Source organism: Xiphias gladius, chromosome 11, assembly GCF_016859285.1.
Source record: "Xiphias gladius isolate SHS-SW01 ecotype Sanya breed wild chromosome 11, ASM1685928v1, whole genome shotgun sequence".
Lineage (NCBI taxonomy): Eukaryota > Metazoa > Chordata > Actinopteri > Istiophoriformes > Xiphiidae > Xiphias > Xiphias gladius.
The window spans coordinates 2,047,905-2,069,137 of record NC_053410.1 but is presented as its reverse complement, the minus strand read 5'-3'; the positions used below and the strand labels follow the sequence as shown (position 1 = coordinate 2,069,137).

Here is a 21,233-nt window from a genome sequence, read left to right as displayed (position 1 = left end):
ACAGGATTCATACTCAAGCTTCAGGGACAGCAGACGAAAATTAGGTTTGGACCAAGTGCCCCCGTTAGATAAAAAAAACATTTGTCGAAGAATTTCTGGAAGAGGCAGAAAAGAGAGAGAGAGAGAGAGAGAGAGAGAGAGAGAGAGAGAGAGCAAAGCTGAAATCTAAAACCAACGGGCTTAGTGTGTGTGTGTGTGTGGGGAGGGGGGGGGCAATGTCTCAAATGACATGTCTGAGTGTGTGTATGAGAATGCATCTTCCTTCTGAGAGTGACCCCCTACATCTAAGAAGTGATAACAGATGAACAGAAAGGGTGTGTGTGTGTGTGTGTGTGCTTGTGTGTGTGTGTGTGTGAGGGAGAGAGAGCGAGAGAAACCTCATATTTTCATGGTCCAGTTTAGATGAAAGCTGAATCACGCCTGACAGCGGGGAGCTAATCCTGACGAGATGACTGTGAGACGTCCTAAAACAACCCTGTCTCCTAGAAATGAATGATGAGACGAACGTACGACAACTTCACATTGAGGAGTTAAAATGTCAGGCCTTCATCTAAACGTTCTCTCTCAGTTGCTCTCATCCGTTCAAACATTTAGTTTTCTGGGTGTAGAGTTAAACTCTGGCTTATTTATTTTACTTGACGTTACCGTATTCTTCAGTGACCGACAACACACGTCAACAGGGTGTGAACATTCCTGAACTCCATTCTCTGAGGAAGCCCAAGAGGTGTGGTTGAAAGCCTTGGGAACAACAAGCCGCCTACGTTGGACCCTCTGCAGAACCCTCCTGTCAAGCCAATGTTTCCGAGGTCAAGGATGAACCTTCAAGCTCGACGTGTGTTCCCGGATCTCTGCAAATTAACGTAGTGAGTACGTTCCCATAAATGATAGAAACGATAGACAGGAGGACGAGAATAACTCGAGCTGTAGATAAAGCAGAATTAATCGTCTTAACTCTGAACCATCTCGTCCAGCCCAAAATCCCAAATCACAAATTTGCTCAACAAACCGTACAAATGTCAAATAGAGAGACTTAGTTAAAATGATTTAATCACGAATCCGTAGCCTCGTCTCAGCCAAAGGTTGCAGCAAATGCCGTTGACTTTGACGGATCTCTGGTCACTTTTAGCGTCTGATTATCAGACGACCACCCCCGAAACACAGACGCAGCTTTCACACTTTCACACCAGTCGTGTTGGGAAAGTTTCCCTGAGATACCGTCAAGCCAGGGAGGAGACGCTTTGGGCTGTTCGTGAATGTATTTCCTCTGCGGCAGCAAACAAAAGTTACACAAAAAATTTGCTTTGTCTTTCCGGGAAACTGATGGATACCTACATCAGTGTGTGAACTATTTTTCACCCACCTAGTTCATCATTTCCTAGTTTTTCCTTAAAAGTTCGAATATAACGAATAGGTACTGGTTAACTGTACCAACTAACCCTTTCTTACTTTCCCTTATAATTAGTACCAAATGAGCCCTTCTTGGAAACATCCTAGTAATTTATGGCTAAATACCAGATAATTTTTAGGTAATTATGAGGAAAGTTTCCGGGAAATTAGCCAGAAATGCAGGACCTGTAAAATAAAGCGTTACTGGGAAATTTGGTGTTATGACTAGTATGTATTTGTCTAGTTCTCGAATAGAAAACGACCCACACTTTTTCAAATCTAATTTCCAGAGAGAGATACTATAATAAATTTGCTCTTGAAACTGTACAGTTTATCCAGAAGGTGCATTTTGATAGGACAAGGCAGCTAAAATAAAAAGTGTATATGATCTAAAAAATGCTGCTACCACTCTTTTTCAGAAAGTTTCATTAGACTCTTCTTTCTCCTCATGGAACAGACATTTCCGCTGCCTCCTCTCTCCCCTCCGTTCATCTCTGTTCTCATCGGCGGCTCTGTGGACAGGCGCCTCCCATCCCTCCATCCCTCCATCCCTCCATCTCTCCGCCGTCCTCCGTCCATTCTTCAGAGGGGCACAACCTGCACCAATCCGCCACCCGGCGCTGGTTCGTTCCCTCGTTCACCCTTCTCGTTCATGCACAAGAAGAATACCGGCTCCTCTTCCCTCTGTTTTTCTTTCTCATTCTGTTTCTGCTGCTGCGGGGTGAGCGGCAGGTCAGGCCTATTAGCCTTTTTCACCGTTAGCGGCCCGCTAAACAAGACAAGCTTTTATTTCATTCACAGAAAGAGACACACACATGCAGACAAACCAGGCAGGCACGAATGCTTGTACACCAACACGCTCTGTGACTCACTTTGTTGTTTAGTCATTCATCTTTTTTTTTTTTTTTAATGTATTTCATGGTCGTTTTTAATCTTGTCACTTGTTTTTTCCTATTTTGTCCCATCCGTTCTTCTTCTTACCCCCTGACAATATATGAATATTTCTACCTTTCTGTTTGGTAGGATCGTCGTAGAATGAAAAGGCTCTAATGATTGCAAAGGATCATGGTCACTCCAATTTGCTTAATAACTCTATTCTGGAAGAAGATGGCCGGGAGGTGCTGTATATTAAAGTAAAGGGTATGGTTTGTTCTTTCAGATGATATATGGTACGTGCCAATTTGAATTAAAAGTAATAGTTCTTAAACCATGAATGATGTGGCTGTGTCTAGGCATCGTTACCTCTGCTGTCAGGTAAGTAACAGGACGTTTTATGCCCAGGATGCCTGCGTTACAAAGTGCATCATGGTGCTATAGTGAGGGAGGCTTTTTAAAACGTACTGATTGAATTTTAATGAGCATCTTGTCCATGTAACCTGGCATTTCCTCCTCCAAGCAGGGAAGAGCTGCGTGGGTAAGTCTTTAACTTGCACGTTGGTCTTGTTTTGGTCACTCTAGCCTCTTTATTTTACAGCCACGTCCTCTGCGTAGCCTGGGCTGGGCAGACAGGTGGTCAGCGTAAGGCTAGCTACTGGCTAACCACCGGGCCTTACTCTCTGGGCCCGTGGGTTAAAGGGGTTGGTTGGATAGTCCTGCCTTTGTGTTGGGCCTCACCACAGGTTTTTTTTCAGTGACCTGGAAGAGGAAGGTTGTTGGAGCCGGACCAGGATCCTCCAGCATGTGGTTAGGCCTGGAAGATAGCTAGATTAGCTAGAGATAGCAGCTAATGTTACTGACATTGTATCAGTTTGCTTTCAGCTTGGCATTTATGTGACCATTGACATAGCTGCCAATCACACTGTCTTAATTTACACTTATCCAAACCTTACTGCATCCAAAGTCATCCACCAATTTTACCAGCTTTTTCTTCTCTAGTCTTGGGATGTCAACTTCAACAGCTAATGTTGCTCAGATTTAAACTTTTTTTTTTTTTTTTTTCTTTGTTTTACCTTCTTACATTTTTCACCTTTACCTTTAACTTAGCCTTGTCGTGGCCAACCCTAGCAGCTAATGTTACACTGTGTTACTTTAATATAACCAGAGCCTTAACATGGCCAAAGTTAATGTTAACATTAATCTTGTTATCGCCAAAGTCAGCAGCTATTACTGACATTGTATATTAGTTTCACATCAATTTCTTGTGGCTTACGTTAGCAGCTAAAGTCAAAGAGGTAGAGTATATTGAATTTATATTGTCCTTGTAATTGGCAAAGTTAGCTGCTAATGTCACTGGCCTTGTGTCTTTTGGTCTGGTCATTTGTTTGTTGGTAATTGGTAAATGTTTGCCTTGCGCTGGGTTAGAAAGAGCAACATTTAGCATCTAATATTTTTTTTTTTTTAGCATTTCAGTTCAGTATTTTACATCACTTTACATAATTTAAGGTAACAGCCACAGATACACGCTGAACTAAGCTCCTGTCCTACGTGGGTTGCTGGATGCACAGTGAGCTGCATGGAGTTGAGAGATGAATTTATACTGCTGCAGTAGTGGCCGGTCTGCTCTTTGAATTGATCAGATACAGCCTGATGACGTTAGCATAAATGCAAAGTGTCTGTGGTTTGCTTGAGACTCCTCTCCCGTGTGGGGCGCTTGCCTGCAAATTTGCCTTCTGTTAATTCAGGTGAGCTGCAGGTACCGATAAAGAGCCAAACTCCAAGCTAAAATCTCGCAGAATTACCCGGCCGATGGTCTCCTGAGTAACTAAAACCCGAATGAATCTGTCGCCCCGCGCGAGGCCTGACATGAAGCTATCAATCTGTATGATGGGATCTCGGAGCCCATCCAGCACGGGGCAGCCATCCCAGGAGCTCAACTTCTTCAATGAAGCATGTGATGGTAAGTCTACAGACCGAAGACAGGAGAAAATATTACCGACGTGTGGGTTTTTAACGAAGCATTAAATTTGATGACTAAAAATTAGCTAAAATTTTCACCTTTCATCTTACTTGCTGTTATGACGACCCTTCTTGGCAGCTAATGTTGAACCAAGCTAGAAGCTAATGTTACAAGCATTGCAGAATTTGAGGGGAATATTTCTTGACACCCAAAACTAACAGCTAACGTTAAACATTTTTTTGAATTTTAGCTAACCATACCCTTGGGATAGCCAAAGTCAGCAGCTAATTTACATGACTTAACCCAAACCTTTATTTTAACACTAAACTTTTATTTTAAGGTAATTTTAACTTTAAATAAATTAGATTTAAGGTTATTTTTTTATAATTTATCGCCAAAGTCAGCAACAAATGACGCTATACTACTTTAAACCAGATTGTGAAGCAATTGCTAATAACGTTGTTATTTTTCCTTAACGTAGCCTTTGCTACTGTACGGCCAAGGTTAGCAGCAAAGGCTACCGATTTTATTGTTTTTTTTCTTTTTGTTTTACCATTTACCGTTCATTTTAAGACCCTTGTCCTGATACAGTTCGTGGCCGATGGTACTGACAATTTTGAATTTTTCACTTTTCTTTTTTTTTTTTTTCTTCAATTTACAGGTTCTGCTGTTGCCGCTGTCACATCCATGCTCATGTGAAGTTAACACACAGTTTGGTCATGAATCTCCAGCATGTGGCGCTTGCTGAATGAACAGGCCAACAACAGTGACTCTAGACTCAAACCCTCAAAAGCTGGTTACTGTACGCTTCCTGTATTGGTCGTCAAACTTCGGCACTGGATTAAAGAGACCAGACGGTGGGTCGGACTCGTACAGAGCTCGTCAGCATGACTACTTCGTTGTTCCCCACAAATAGGCCATACTCATCCAGCCCACCCAAGTAGGCTGTAACTTAACAATGGCAGTTTACAAATACAGTTTGATATCATCCAATTTGTTCCAAAATCCCCAAACTTGTCTCAAGAAACAGCATATAAACGTCACTGTCTACTCAGAGATTTCCGGATTTTTGCTCCCTCAGCACGCTACTAAAATTTGCAGAACATGCAATTTTCAGCTGCTAGAGGTGTCGTCTACGGTTTTCTGCCAGTTCTTCTTCCATGTGGCACGCCATGCTCGGTGCGTAATGAGTGATAAGATGACTTTCCATCCACCAGTTTTTAATCCTCATTTTCAGTTGGCATACAGGGGAAAAAATGCTGTGTGAAAATGCCAGAAATTCAAAGGAGTTGAAATATTGCAAAAATTTGTACTGATTTTTTTTAAACGAAATACTACAAAGTGCAATATAAACAGATTTACACTCACAATGAAGCACCTGACTTCCACTGAAGCTCCCGCTCCACTGAAGAGATGGCAGACAAGATATGTGTGGACTGGTAAGCAGGCTGTAACCAGATGGAATCGTGCATCAATGCACGTTTTATTTATTTTTTTATTTTATTTTATTTTTTTCTAAAAATTGTTAAAATCTAAGCTAAACGCTAAACTTGGGTAGAAATTTCTCTCTCTTCCTCGCCTTTCACTGATTTTTATAAAATTAAAATCACCAAAAGATTGTGATGTTACATACATATGTGTATATGTATGTATATACATATACACGTATGTATTTGTTGTTGGGCTCTCACCCAACAACAAAACTGACTAGAAACTCATCACATTGAGTACTTGCTTTATGATTGCATGTAATTTTAATTTCAGTAAAATGTGGGAAGTATAACGTACTGTACTTGAGTAGTTTTACACTGGGGCACACATGGGGAGGCCTTTTCTTAAAACGTTTAAGTACTTCCACTACCGGTATACACACACACTTGTACACACAATTACACATTCCTATGATTAGACATGATGATAAAGAAGAGAAAACAAATGTCAGTATTTATGTTGGCTGTGTTGCGATACCTTTTCATCTAAATTCGAAACTGAGATATTGAATCCGCTGCCGCCCAGTGAAAAATCTGTTTGTGTAAAATCAGTCCAGAGGGCTTACATAACCCAACACCCTCAGACCATGTGAGGTCAGGACAAAATGAGGTGTATTATGGGATGTTTCAACCGAACGAGGACAAGGGGAGGTCAACTGGACAGGAATGTCATCAGTGAGGATCCCATGTAGGCGATCAGGCGGTGGCCTCGAGGTTACAGGAGTGGCTGTGTGGCTGGAACATTGACAGTCCTCCTCCTCCTCCCCTACCTCGCGCTCTCTCGCTCGCTCTCTCTCTCTCTCGCTTGCTTTCTTTTCATGCTATCCCTCCCTCCCTGACCCTCTCTCGCTGCTTCAGCTGCCACAGCAGCACTGGTTGTAGCCTGGAAATATTCTAAACAAATTAGTTGGATAGCTAATCAGCCTGGACGGACTGTTCAGCTTTCCCAAGTGTGTTTTCTTAAGTTTGTAGGTACCGTGTCCTGCTCATACCTCCGGTCCAGACTGTCTTGGTGCTTCCCCTGGACTTTTGAGTCTGAGACTATCCTTCAGCGTTCATGTGGATTGAGGGAGCAAACATTCGGCGTCAGAGCTAAAGGTGCTACAGTAAGTTTTCTCCGCCGCCTAACGTGGGTTTCTTGCTGGGAGCGGTTGGTGGTTGCTTGCCAGTCTACTTGCACGAGCAGTCGATATTGACTAGCAGCTATGCTAGCAGTCTTCTCTGCAGGGAAAAGCCAACAACAATCCTTTCTCCCGCGCATGGTTATGCTTTGATTCAGAGTGTACACGGAGAGGAGGGGCTGTTCAGACGGGTCCGTTGTCGATGTTTTTGTGAGACAGAGAGAGCGACATCTGATTGGTCAAGTGTTTCGACCAGACCATTTTTACAATGACAGCAGGGGGTGGGGTATCAAAGGACAAGTTGAAATGTGTTCTCAACACATTTATGTTTGTTATTTACATATTTAGATGTAAATACATATAAATTCTATTGTCAGTGATAGAAATCAGTTAGTAAATTGTTATTCTTGATCCCACTTAAGGGTCAACTGTAGACCTTTGCGTGGGCCCCCCTTGGGCCGGGGTCGTCTGTACCCTTACATTTACTCATTTGGCAGACACTTTTTTACAAGTGAGGGACAACACTATAGCTTCTGTACAGTAGGAGACCTTGAAGTAAGTCTTAAGTACTAAATCTGTTCAGTAAGACGAAGTGCAAGGAGACCAGCATCATCCAAACACCCAATGAGGGAACATCTCTTGGAAGAACGGTGTTCAATCCCTCCAACAGCGTTCCACAGACTGGTAGAATAAATGCCAAGGTGCACTGAAGCTGTTCTGGCGGCACGTGGTGGCCCGACACCTTACTGAGACACTTGTTGGTTTCTCCTTTTGTCACCCATCTGTATGATTCTTGTCTTGTCATTCACCTCCTCCTATAGCTACTCCAACTCTTCTCCTTCTTTACCTCAACTCCACCTTTACCTCCTTGTTCATCTGCTTCATTAATTCTATTCCAACTCATTTAACTACTCCACTTGTTGGTCCACTTCTTCCTCACTCATTCGTTACTGCCACTTCCTTCTCCTCAACTGGCAACCAGTTGTCCTTCGTCAACTAACTGACTAGTTTTAAGTGTCGGAGAGTTTAGTCAACTATTTCTGGTACAATTTTAAAGAAGTCCCTCCATGGGATAAGATGGTAATTTATGATAATTATTACTGATTATCTCCTGATTTTTCAGAAGATGGTGCACAGATTTATCTAAGCCTTTTTTGCGCCGCACAATGTCACAACTTCATCTGTCAGAGTTGGCAGTTTGCCTTGTATTCAGACAGTTTCGGTCCACTGTTCCTCTTGTACTTTTCATTCCCGTTTCTTCTTGATTTTGATAATGAAAATGGACTTGTTCAAATAATGATGCACACGTTTACGTATTCGAATCTTCTGTACTTCGTCACAACTTTCCCCCTGTTGGATTTGGCAGTCCGCGGCTGTATTCAGAACGTCCTGGTCCACTGTACATCTTGTACTTTTGATTACATTGTTTGTTTTATGAATGTTTCAAAGACAAAAAGACAAAGTCCTGGGAATCACTTTATAGAAGCTCATTTTCCAAATGACAGGGGCTGACGTTGGAATGACGAAAGTTGAAATGATATGATTTCGCTCGCCGAGCTCGGTGCACCGAGGCGGAAAACGGGCTCCTTGTGCTCGGCCGTGGTTTCTGTACTCCCTGAACCCTGAAACAATGACCCTTCCTTGTTCATTAGTGTTTACTCGGTCAATCATAACACATCAGAAATGAGTTTAGCATTCAGGCGCAGGACAATTGACCTTGTGTGTGCCCTTCCTCACCAGCGAGCTGTCACAGGGCTTCATCCAAATTGAGGCAATTAGCTGCGATGTGTCTCCCCCATTAAGCTGAGTGTTTCCACTGCGTCCTAATGACAGCAGCAGGACATGGTCTAATCAGCCCCGGCGTTTCCCCAGAGTTCACATCCACTCCTAGCTGGCACACCCAGGGTGAGCGGAGGGCTGGGGGTACCAGCCAAAAACCATCTGCAACCTGACAGCATGAGGAAAATGTCCAGAAAAACAGCAGCAGTGAGGCTACAAGGGGGTCCAACTCAGGTAAATACAAGAGAAACCAGGTAAACAAGTATCAGTAGTCCAATATATGGGTGTCAAGTCAATCCTCAATCCTCCTCAATGGTTCTGACAAATTCTGAATCACTTGATTTTCCTCATGCATTAAAACACAAGAATCCGCAGGTGCTTTGGTGCCACACTGCTAGTGAAGAACGGAGAGGCTTGTGAAATGGACTGTCAGGTCGGATTCGTTTAATCAGACGTTGGACCCACTCCGACTTCTCAGAAATGCAGAAAAGATAACATGAGGCTGAATGCAGGGGTCAAATGTGTCTAGTTGGAGATTATGAGACTAACGTCGGCCTGGTGTGTGTGTGTGTGTGTGTGTGTGTGTGTGTACCTGAATAAATGAGCGGAGAAACATAGCGGTGGCAGATGCCTCCACACACGGCACGAGGGGTCACCGAAAGGTTAGAGTATGGAAACGATGCGAATCGTGTGCTGCGGCCCTCGGTCACCAGATCTCAGTCCAATTGAACACGTACGGGAGATTTTGGACTGGCAGGTTAAACAGCGCCAAACATCAAACGAGGGAATATCGTTTTGGAGGATTGGTGTTCAATCCCTCCAGCAGAGCTCCAGAGACTCTGGACCCCGACGATGAGGCCGGCCGTTAGGGGGAGGGTGGCGGTATTTAAATATGGGGATAACAGCATCATTTCAGACAGTCTCTCATGAAGGCATTTATACCATTGCACTCAGAGAGAGAAGTTCAAACAATGGCTCCTTTCTCAACCTCTGCACAACTAGCCAGTCACTGTGCGAAGTGGGTGTGAATGTGGCATCGTTGGTTTCCGAAAGTTACAGAAATTGTTGGACACAGCTGCCCCTAATCCAGCGTCGGAAAGATGTGGGGGCAGGGGGGGTTTGTCGTTGGCGGTCGTTTCCCCAGCTGTAGAAACCATGGACCAATCACAGCTTGGGGACATCATCTCGTGGTGTCAGAGCTCGATGCAGCTGTAGAGGTGTAGCTGCTGTGGTGACTGGAAAAAAAACATGTCAGCAGGAATGGACACATCAGTCACTCCTGATTGCGTAGAGCAAAAAACCAATCCCCTCCAAACGGAAAGCAGTTACGTGAGCACAGTGCCAGAGTGAATAATAATGTCTGCGATTCAATCTGATTATCAGAGAGAGTAAAAAGTGGAGCAAGAGGAGGACTGAGGACAAAACTTAGGAGGCAGCGATGAAGGGAAACTAGAAAGAAGAGGGCTCGCATGTCAAGTTGGAAGTGGAGGCGAGGTCAGACAAGAGGAAGAAAATAGCGAGAAGAATGAAGAGAGAGTGGAAAGGAGAAGTTATAGAATCCGGACGAAGAGGAGTAAAGGTAAAGAAAAAGGAAAGAAGCCGATAAAGAGAAAGAGGAGGTGGTATTCCTGAGGTGGGTGGAGGTAAAGAGACGTGGGAGCAGGACCGGGTGCGTGCCTCCATCCCAGACACACTGGAGACACTTTAACAAAGACAGGAGAGGAGACGGCATGCAAACACACTAATGACCTCCGACGCACAAAAAACAGGCTGGTTTCTACCCAAACGCAGGAATCCTTCAGATCGCATCAAATCACATTTTACTTTCTAAACTCGATCTGCCTTTACACGTATCTGCATGTCGAGGAGCCTCACAAACACGAGTGTGAAAAGTTTCTGGGCTGGTGAAAATGAAAAGATGTCAGAGTTTGGTCAAAAGAACAATAATGGAGGAAAAAAAGTCAATAAAATGTGAAACACTAAGAAGAATGAACTGGTCGTCGATAAGCAGAAAAATGAGAAATCCTAAACCTGATCCCACTGAACCAAAATTAAAAACCAGTCACAAAATAATTAAAATCCTCATTATTATAAAAGTATGTATACCTTAGAAAATTATTTTTAAACTACTAATTCTAATGATGATGATTATAAAATGATAATATTAACTTTATTAATTACTAGATACTTACTTAATCATTAGATACTTTTGTATTGAAATTTAAAAAAAAAAAAAAAGAATTCTTATTCATGATTCCAGTTAAATGACAAATTATTGAATCCAAATGTCTGTTTTGCTCCACAGAAAAACAGGACAAGTGACTGTTAGATTTTACAAAGTGGTTCAAAAATACTTGCATACAGCAAAATGTCCAGTTAAGTACAGTTTAGAAATGATTTTTAAAAATATATTTTTATTTGTTTTTAACCAGGATTTTCACTTTACAACTAAATTCCATTTCAAAAAAACTGTTTATCTACCATTTGAAAAAGGTGAAGCCTAATAATTGCTGGGAAGGCAGTAATTAAAAAAATAAAATAAAATAAATAAATAACAGCTGGTTAGAGGTTGAGAAAGATATTGGAAATAAATTCTCAAAGTTTTCTTTACAATAACTTTTATAGTCTACAACTAAAGTTTTATTGATACTCACAATTTTATAAAAGTGAACAAAACAAACTGATGGTATGACAGGAACTAAATAAGTCCAGATGAACATTATTTATAATTTGCTTTTCAAAACAAAAGTTACAAAGTGCTTCATAATAAAAGTGCACATTGGTTTAAGGAGACATTTCAGTGGATTCATATTTTTGTTTAAATACAACAGTCAAATGAACGTCACACTTTTGTTCTAGTAAAAGAGTTCGTTACTCTACTCTGTTACAGTGCAGTGACTGGAAAAAAAAAATTCCAGGTCCCTTCAATCCAAAAACACATTTGTGTCGTTAAAGCCAGAGCTGGTATCATTTGTCAGTGGATTCTGCAGCACCTTCGTGTCTGCTCACCATGCAGTTCTTGTGTTTTTCCGTGTTGAGCAAATAATAATAATTTTTCATGGTAATCAGTGTTAAATTTAAATCTCAAAACTTAAAACTATTTTATTTACATATCCAGAAATTACAAAATTGTTTCACGGGGCTTTAACACACCCCCTATACTTAGATTTGTTAAAAAAAATAATAATAAATTAACCAAAAAAACAAGGGGAATTCTCAGGAAGAGCAACCAAGGATGAATCCCTCCCCCCTGGATGGACGGACATGCAATAGGTGAAGAAGAAGCAATATTAGAATTACAATTTTATGTTTAAAGAAAGTTGACATCGTAGTAATTGCTGAAAAATGCTGTTTCAGCATTTGGGTGTGAAATGAAAGACAAAGGGGAAGACGGGAAAACAAGAGGAGACAGAAAAAACTACCGAAAAAGAACAAAGAATAGCGAGAAGAAAGAAGAGAAAAAAGAAGGGAGCAGTGTTTTGTTCCACGCTGCCCTTTTCCACTCTTGAACACCACTGGTGGCACATTCAACCGCTGAAGCTGCTAGCCAATCGCCTCTCCTCGTTTGCCCTGTCACCCTGCATCATTGGGGTCAAAGGGCGCTGTGCCTCCCAATTAATGAGCCAGTGAGCGCCTCAGCCCCCCTCTCCACTCCCCAAACTCCCACAATTCAGTGGGAGACAGAAATGAAGCAGGAGAAAAAGGAAACCTCTGCAGCAGGACTTGAACCCGAGCGTCCCTTCAGCTGTTGGTTTCCACTTTGTCCGTCCCTCCAGCTCGCTGCGGAGACCTAGCGAGGCTGGGAATTGCTTTTCTTTTTTAAAAAACTGATCAGTTTTGTAAGACAAATAAGCGCGGTTGTACACTGCGAGTTCCCCTTTCCCCTGGTGGTAACTGTTCACCCTTGTAATCAGATCATGCCTGCTGAAGGGTCAGGGACAAAGACATGCAAATTCTAATTAAATGCGCAGCGTTGGGACAGGCCCCGTTTGATCGCTGAGCCCTTTCATGCCCCCTAATCGCTCCTGACAGCCCCTTCCAACAGATTCTGTGACAAACTTCTCGATTCAACTGAGGGGGATTTTTGAACTTTGCTTGCTCCTGCGGCCTTGGCTCTGGGTCTGTCAAACAATCCAAATCAATGACCCAATTGACCAGTGGTCCCCTTGTTGATAACCTCAATGAGCTCTATGTTGCCATTCATTGTGTCAGAGGGCTAAATGCCGATAGCATTTTATGGTAATTAAACACTTGTTTGGTCCCTAGCCTTGAATACAAACACTGAAGGAGGAGGTCCGGAAAGCACGGGGCAGCACTGGGGGGATGCAGGTGCAGGGAAAGGATGGAGGGACGGAGCGACGAAGTGGAGGGGGGGCCACTGAGAGACGGGTACAACCGCGGGACTTTCCCACCAACATGGCCCGGCGCCACCGGCACACTCATTAGGTCATTACAATAAGGAAGGAGGCATTTTTTGTTTTATTAAAAATCTCATTAATCCCACAACAAAAGGCACGTACTGACCTCATTGGTGCCCCTGTTATCTGAATATGGCTTTATATAATGGAGCGTCTAATTGCAACTCGGCGCCTAGCGGCTTTCCCTCCGTCCAGCCCGGCGGTATTTGGTGTGTGAGGAGTGAAAGGGGAGCTAAAGAGAATTGGCCTCTCGGGGCGACCACTGACCTAATGGGAAACCGGCTCGGATGAGTTTCTGCCGCTGCTGGAGGTCTGAGGATTTCAACAGGTGGAACATCCCGGATTACATCCCCTGCAGTTTTTAAACCTTGAGATTTTAAGTAACACAACCTCTTTTAGTACCATTTTTTTCTTTTTTTTCCCGTAAAGACTTAAACAACATCTTCAGGTATAATAATTGCTATTTCCAAGCGTTATTTTAAATTCTCAAAATACACAAGAGAATCTTAAAAAAAAAAAGTCAGAGGTTCATTCTTGTAAGTTGAGGGTGATTTACCTTAAAATGTCAACAGTTATTGTTATTGCAAACTTAAAATCTTGTTGACTTGTTAGGATCACATGAGACTGGGTCACAAGACTGAGCCTCCAGCCATGCTAGCATTGGCATAGCTATACATTGAGCTAAATGCTAACTTGCGCACAATGGCAATGCTAGCGTGCTGGTATTTAGCAGGTGTAATGTTTACCTTGTTCACCATCTTAGTTTAGGGTGTCAGCACGGTAACATTTGCTAACGAGCACTAAACACAAAGTGCAGCTGAGGCTGATTTTAACTTTTAAGTTTGCAGACTTTCTCTCTCATAGATTTACATAACGAACGCATGGAACCGCAAACAAGTAGAGAAAAAATATCTTCTAGTCCGTATGAAGGGCCGTGATAAGACCATCAGCTAAGTACCTTTTTATATGTACATGCAAAATGTAACCTTTATATCGTTTCCTGCCTGCTGTGCGTCACTCTCAGTGAATACATGTCAATCACAAAGCACCCGGCTTTTCAGTTAATCCTCTGCGTGTTTGTTCTGGAGGACGGTGACTTGTATGTCACTGGGAAAACAGGGAAGCCAGCGCACACATGAATGAGCCGCCGGTCAGAGTGTATTACTCATGCAAAACCCTTCGTTTCATGATAAAAGCCACAGCAGAGTGCTGCGTGTATGCAAGATTATCCGTGTCCTGTTTGGTAGAGAGAGCGAGAGGTCATATGGAAAGTTGAAGTTGACTATTATATCGTACGTTTTCGTTATTAGGTAATAGATCAGATGGAACTACAATATGTTAAAAGAAAAAACAACAGGAAATTCATCCATATGGTCTCTGAAAAATCATATATGATGTTTAGGTCTCTGTCATCTCTCTAGTCCATGGCCGACGCTGCCACACTCATGGTTTGTTTTCTGCATGACGGCGGTTTGGATGGAGTCATAGCACATTTGCAGTTGCATCACGACATCAAGCCAGAACTCACACCATTGTGGTGAGTCATCTACATTTATATGTTAATTACAAGAATGTTTTTTTCCCATTTACATTGTGCTGACCAACATAATCGCTGACTGGATTATGTTTAGGAAGTTTTTTTTCGATTGAATGAAGCATTTCATTCACGAACTGCACCAGAGTTTGCAGGGTGGTGGTTCTGCCAGATTGGCGGGCGTTCAAAAAAACCAGACCGTGAACCCGTAGGGTTCGCATCCAGACTCCCATCTGGGGTTTAGACGCCAAGAGCACTTGGCTTAAGGTCAGAGAGAGATCATTGTGACAGTGGACAAGACTCTCCTTGCTTTCAATTTGTGGACTGCACTGCCAAAGAAGACAGGAACCTGGAACTGCTGTATACTAAAGTTAAAGAAGCCTATGGTGCCATAGCCCCCACCCCCACCTGGAAGATCAGACCACAACCTGGTCCACCTTCAGGTACAGACCACTGGTCATGCGTCAACCCGCCCCCAAGGAGGAAGCTGGAGCAGAGGCTGTGGCAGAAAGACACCAGGGAGGTCTGGAGAAGCATGAGGACCATCACCGGTTACAAGCCCAGCAGTCAGATGGTAGATTGGAACATTGACCGAGCCAATAAGCTGAAACGTTTCACGATAGATTTGTCGTGCCAGCCTCACACTAACCACATTGATCAGAAATCACCCAGCGACAATGACGCCTCCGATCCCCTGACCATCTCTGCTGACCAGGTGAAAAGGGTGCCAAGAAGACTCCGCCCGGCAAGGGGTGCTGGTCCCGACGGCATCAGCCCAAGGGTGCTCAAGGCCTGCCCCCCGCAGCTATGTGTCATACTCCAGCACCTCTTCAAGCTCAGTTTACGTCTTGAGAAGGTCCTTGTGTTGTGGAATACATCCTACCTGGTTCCTGTACCGAAGAACGCCCGTCCAAGTGCCGCCAGTAATGACAGGCCGGTAGTGTTGACCCCACATGCCATGAAGGCTTTTCAAAGACTGGTCCTGAATTCCCTGCCTCCTCGGGTCAAGCCTTCACGCCCCATCTCCAGTTCACCTACCAACGGGATGGTGTGATGGGCGAGGCCATCATATACCTGCTCCACCGTGCCTGCACCCACCTGGACAGGCCAGAGGGCGCAGTCAGAATCGTGTTCTTGGATTTCTCCAGCGCCTTTAACACCATTCAGCCTGCCCTGCTGGGGAAGAGGATGACTGCCATGCAGGTTGATGCTCCTCTGGTGTCCCAGATCATGGACTATATGACCAGACATCTTCAGCATGTGCGCCTTCAGAACTGTGTGTCAGACACAGCGCTGAGCAGAACCGGAGCTCCACAGGGGACCTCCAGCAGAGGCTCTGGTCCTTCAGCGTCTCTGGCACCATGCTGAAAATGTTTTTTTTATGAGTCTGTGCTGGCCAGTGCCATTTTCTGTGCTGTGGTCTGGTGAGGCAGAAGACCGAGGGTGTCGGAGAGACTCAGCAAACTGATTCAGAAGGCTGGCTCAGTCCTGGGGGTGGAGCTGGAACCTCTGCATGTAGTCGCGGGGAGAGGAGGACGTTGTCAAAACTCCTCTCCATCATGGACAACGTCTCCCACCCCCTACGCGGTGCTCTGGTTCGCCAGAGGAGCACATTCAGCCAGAGACTCGGAGGGACCAAGTGCTCCACTCAGTTATACAATTTCTCCCCTTTCTCCTGAGTTTGAAATATTTTTACAACTTCCAAAATCTACTGCTGCACTACAGCTAACCTCTGTTTTAAATGACTGTAAATCACCTGCTTCTGCAAATTTCCATCAGTACTCTCCTGTTAAACTACTATGAATTTACTGTTTGACCTACATTACACTTTTCTTTGCACATTATGGTTAATTTACTGTTGAGTCAATGTTAGTCTGCTTTGCATGTTTCCATTTTTGCACTTTTTTTCAATACTATGATTCTACCTCGCACATTACTTTTTCCTTTTTGCATGTTATCTATTCGCTTACTGTGTATTTCTTAGTGTCATTACTATTTTATAGTAGTGTTTTATTTATTTATACTATTTCCTCCTCTCCCCTAACTACAATTTTCCTGTGGGGATCAGTGACATTTTTCTGATTCCGGTTGTTTCTCGAGTCACTGTGGACACGACATATTGAGACACAATGATCTTTCTCTAACCTTTGCCAAGTGCTGCCTAAAACTTGACCATAAAAAGTTTGTAGTCAATACAAGCGGCTGTCGTACTGCAAGACTGGAAGTTTCTTGAAATATTTTTTATTTTATTTTATTTATTTATTTCTAAAATGGAAGTCCTGGGAGTAAGGCTTAATTCTTAGCAGCCAGTTGATGCATATTCGGGAGTGAAAACCCTACAGAACCAACCTTTTTTTGTAGATTAAAGAAAACACAATACGTGTCGAGATACGTCGTGGTTGTTTCTTTTCATATTGAAAACGGTGCAAACCATGATGAAGGTTCAGTATTTAATTCGGTTCCCTTTGCATTTATAACTTCACTGTCACTGTGAGCAGCGTCGCATGTTGTCTCTGGTACAACCTGGTTCCAACACATCCCTCTGTAACGTCTGTCCTTGATTCCAGTTTGCTGAACTTTTTGCTTTTTGTTCAGTAAAGATTTGTGAACTTAACTCAGCCCATTTTACATTTTTCAAAATTCACAAGACGACTTTAAGCAAATTTATCAACCTTGGTTCCTTTAACTCACATTTTAAAGGCAGCAGGGGAATTTTAAATTTTTAAGCTGAACCAGTTTACAATAATTTATCCCGTGAGCGTTGGAGGAACTGGAGTTTAAGGCTCTTCAGTGCTGGCTGACAGGTGACCTCCCAATTTTTAGCCGCCGATCAAACAGTGCGGTAGTCGTGGCAACGGCGGCAGGATCACTGGACGGTGCTCTGCGGAGGTTAACGCGGACTGAAACCAAACAGCCTGTGGTGACGGAGTGATGAGTGGAGGAAGAGGGAGAGAGCGAAGGGAGAGATGAAAGAGCGCAGGAGGCGAGATGAGTGATCCAGTCATCCAGAGCTACCAGACATCCCAGAGGACAGGAAACACCGTGTTGACCCGTAGTCTGCACCCCCCACTTCCTTCTGTTTTTTTGGCTTTTTGCCTCCTCTCGCGCCTACTTTGCTTTTTCCTCCTCAGCTGCAATCGGAAAATAAATAAGTTCATAAATATTTATTTTTACCGTTCCGGTTTCAATGCTCATCAATGGCAAGATGCTCCAGATCAACAAACTGCCAGAAAAGAAAAGGTGGAGCCTTTTTTTACTTGCTGGATTGCGTGTATGCCAGGACAAAATGGTGTTTCAAAATCAAAATCATTATGTTCGATTGCTCATAACTAACCAGACTTGTTTGCGGTTTTATATTTTTATTTTTTATTGTTTTTGTCGGGCATACTTTGGTAGAAAGTACTGCGAGACAATTTAATCAAAGCCTGTGTGAAGAGTGTGACCACGCCAATCGTTGATGTCACCGTGGACCGAGACACCCTGGAGTACACTTCTACATCACCACAGCAAGGTGACGGGAGGAGGAGGTCAGCAATAACAAGATTATTCTTATTTATTTGTTTTGCTGCTAGTAGGTTCCTCTTTAAATTGTGGCATTTACAGCTCTGCGTTGCACTCGGTCGTTCTGGATTAAGCGCAGGAAGCATCACAGCTGGTCAGTCTGCATCTTTTTAAAAGACTTGAGCTGTGACCCGAAGGCCACATCGTACCGCATATCAATGCAAGGCCTAAAGTACAAACTGTGGATTATAGTATTCATCGTTTACTCCCTTTTTTAAAAGTGGGTGCACAAGATATTAATGTTCTTCACTGTTTTGTACTAACAGATACCGTGATATACTATTCATGCACTAACGAATGAAAATCAAACTCTGGAACAGAATTGGAAATTTAATGTCAAACTTGGAAACTTCACAAATTGAAATGTTTTTTCCAAAGGATTTAATACTTACTTTGGGTTTAAAAAAAAAAAACAACTTGCAAAGAAAGAGAGAGAAAGCAGGAGCACTTCAGGATGAAGGTTAGACTCCATAGGTAATGTTTCGGCAACAGTGTGTCTTCTGCTGAGCTCACGGGAAGGTCAAGTAAATAACCCACCAAATGAAGATAATCTGTATAAAAATGGTCAGTTGGCCCCGTTCTGAGCTAAACTGGAAGTTGTGCATTACACTGTGGGACCAGTGTGTCCATCAGCACTGCGGCTGATATATATTTGATTTATTTTTGGGTGTACATTTTTTTTTTTTTCCCCCCCTTCTCTTTAAACACTCATCCGTTCTCCTCCATACAGCCTCCTTTTTCCTTGACCTTGGCCTCCCCACCTCCCGCTGTGGTATCCCAGAGGCCCCCGGGGCACCCGGCCCTCCCCCCTCCTCCGGCCCCACCTCCACAGGAAAGCCCCCAGACTGCCGCCAAATACCTCCACAGATTCTTCCCCTCGCTCAGACGCGGCAAGAGGCCCCTCGCGGCTTCGCCCTCACTCCCACCGCAGGCCTCGGAAATACCCGAGATCCCTGACCGCGGTCGCCGCTTATCTGCTCCACTTTGAAGGAAATTCGCTGCCAGGATCTTAACGCCCTTTTTAGATCAGCGCTCGAGTCGGAGCTTTTAGATGCTGACGTGATCTGTTCACGGATGTAACCCGCACACAAAACCAGGAAAGACGCGTCGAGGGACTGTAACAAAAGCTGCTACGTCCACGTTTGTGGTGGTTTTCCAGCTGAATTGGAAGAGTTGCTGTGATACCATTTATTAAGTAAATAAAATAAATGGTTTCCAATGAGAGTTTGTGTGCGGGTTTCTTTTTTTTTTCTCCTTTTAATCAATCCTTTTTGAAAAGCTAAAACATGATGCTTGTGGAGTTTTCCGTCAATATTCTAAAACAAGCGTCTGCTGCTCTACTGGACATTTAATCCTCTCCTCATTTTAACAAAGATAAAACAATGTTATCGTTCAACTACAGCTCCCATAATTCTTTGGCACCGAGACTCAAGGAATATGTTGTTGCTACTATTAGCATGAAGCTCTGAAGAAAAATGGAATTATTAATCTAAAAGAGAACATAATTCGATTTGAACTGGCAGCACTGCTGCATCAACATCGAGCAGAAAACCATCCCCAAAGCGCTGACTCTCAATTTTGCATATTTATGGCTTTACACATCCTTTTGTCTGATGAAAATTCAAATAAAAACCGTGCCTCCACATTACCTGAGGATCAGCCTGCCGAAGGCCCCAAAGAATTCAGCTGCCAGGCTAAAAGCTGGTCACCCGGCTCCATCTGGTGGTCTGACCCGCACAGACACGACACTCTGCAACCCCATTGGACCAACTGAAGAGTTTTAGTTTCCCCCCGTGGATCGGATGAGATTCACTCCGTTTGCAACTGAATGTCTCCACAGCAGATCAGTGGCACTTCAGTAAAGTTTTGAGGTTGTTTTCATCCAAACCCACTCAGGTTCTCTGTGAAGCGAACATCCTGCATTTTCACTTCTGAAAAAAAAATACATCCAAAATACAAACAATCCAAACGATAACGAAACAGAATCATGTGCGAAGCTTCCTTTTCCCCGCCTAAGTTATATTATTCTGTAATTTGAGCCAAATGGTCGCTGCCCTGATAAATAATATGATGTAACGATTGTGATTAATCGTAATATTACCGGGCATGAAAGTCCAACCTTGGAAACAGAAGTTTAACAGACTGATCTTAATTCAAGGTGAACTGACCTTGTTCATTCAGTCAAAAGCACCAGAAAATTTAGTTAAAATTTTGTCTAATTGATATTTTGCGACTAATTTAAATTCCTCTAATTCTGTAAAATAAAAGGTGCAGCACATTGTTTTGCAAAGTTGCTCATTAGTAAATTGTCCGTGTCGACCCATCACTTAAAACGATGTTGCATCTGTTAAAACCATTTCATTAAAGAATGGGATGTTGTTTGGTCGTTATTTATTTTATTTATTATTATTTAAAGAAAACTTTGACCGAAGCAGGAAGCGGACGTGTTTTACTAGGGAGCAGGTGACAGGAAACGCGGCTTAATGTCAATCACATCTTTCGACTGCTCAGTGCAGAAAATCCACTCAAGGCCCCTGAGTTGAGACTCTATTGTTTCAAAGGTCCAGGATGAACTTTGAGCTTCCTGAAAAAATGTTTTAAATTTCTAATTTGCTGTAGATGTCAGCGGATGTCTTGACTTTCGTCCGGAACAGAGTCCGTCTTCGGGTTAAATTTAAAATATAAAAGGACAGAAAAGATTCAGTTTGCTGAGATGTTTATTTACACATTTAACTAGTGGCCATTATATGAAAAGAAATAACATTTTTACAGTTTATTTACACCACCTGTAAGGCATTATGAAAAAAGTGTACATTGAAAATTGACAAGAAAACAAGAACACGCACGAAACAAACGAAGCTAAAAGAATTTACATGAAAGCAAAGATAAAACTTAAATAAAATGAATACATGAACATACAGGAGGAAAATATCACATTACTCATCTTCCCTCTGCAACTGTCTGAATATTTCATCAATAATCTGGAGTGAGGCGAGACGAGGGAACGTTAAACCCACCTCCCGAGGTTTCTGGAAAATCCCACCAAATTACCGTCGATGTCTAAACCCAAACCATATTGCACTTTTCATTTCGAAACCGAGGAGTCGG

The 21,233-nt window shown here is 43.0% G+C and overlaps 1 protein-coding gene across 8 annotated transcripts; it reads left to right on the top strand.

Annotated features, from left to right (window-relative positions):
• The first annotated feature begins 2,667 nt into the window (after nt 1-2,667).
• Nucleotides 2,668-19,347, top strand: LOC120796034 (amyloid beta A4 precursor protein-binding family B member 1-interacting protein-like). 8 transcript variants are annotated; one of them, XM_040138330.1, is made up of 7 exons: nt 2,668-2,800; nt 4,008-4,222; nt 4,884-5,661; nt 6,685-6,818; nt 8,706-8,846; nt 14,452-14,567; nt 18,856-19,347. In XM_040138330.1, the coding sequence occupies exons 3-7, from the start codon at nt 5,592-5,594 to the stop codon at nt 18,869-18,871; spliced, it is 477 nt and encodes a 158-aa protein (XP_039994264.1). In that variant the 5' UTR covers nt 2,668-2,800; nt 4,008-4,222; nt 4,884-5,591; the 3' UTR covers nt 18,872-19,347. The 8 variants fall into 8 exon arrangements, 4 of the variants coding, with proteins under 4 accessions (XP_039994264.1, XP_039994262.1, XP_039994261.1 ...); XM_040138328.1 differs by lacking the exon at nt 18,856-19,347 and adding an exon at nt 17,388-17,772; XR_005708333.1 differs by lacking the exon at nt 6,685-6,818 and having other exon boundaries at nt 4,884-5,079.
• The last annotated feature ends 1,886 nt before the right edge of the window (nt 19,348-21,233 follow it).

Excerpts from the sequence above, each read along its gene's own strand:
- LOC120796034 (XM_040138327.1), top strand. The coding sequence starts at position 5,592 with ATGAAGCACCTGACTTCCACTGAAGCTCCCGCTCCACTGAAGAGATGG. Across the intron at positions 5,662-6,684 it reads GACAAGATATGTGTGGACTG|GTACCGTGTCCTGCTCATAC; the intron begins GTAAGCAGGCTG and ends TTAAGTTTGTAG. Across the intron at positions 6,819-8,705 it reads TCAGAGCTAAAGGTGCTACA|AGTTCACATCCACTCCTAGC; the intron begins GTAAGTTTTCTC and ends GCGTTTCCCCAG.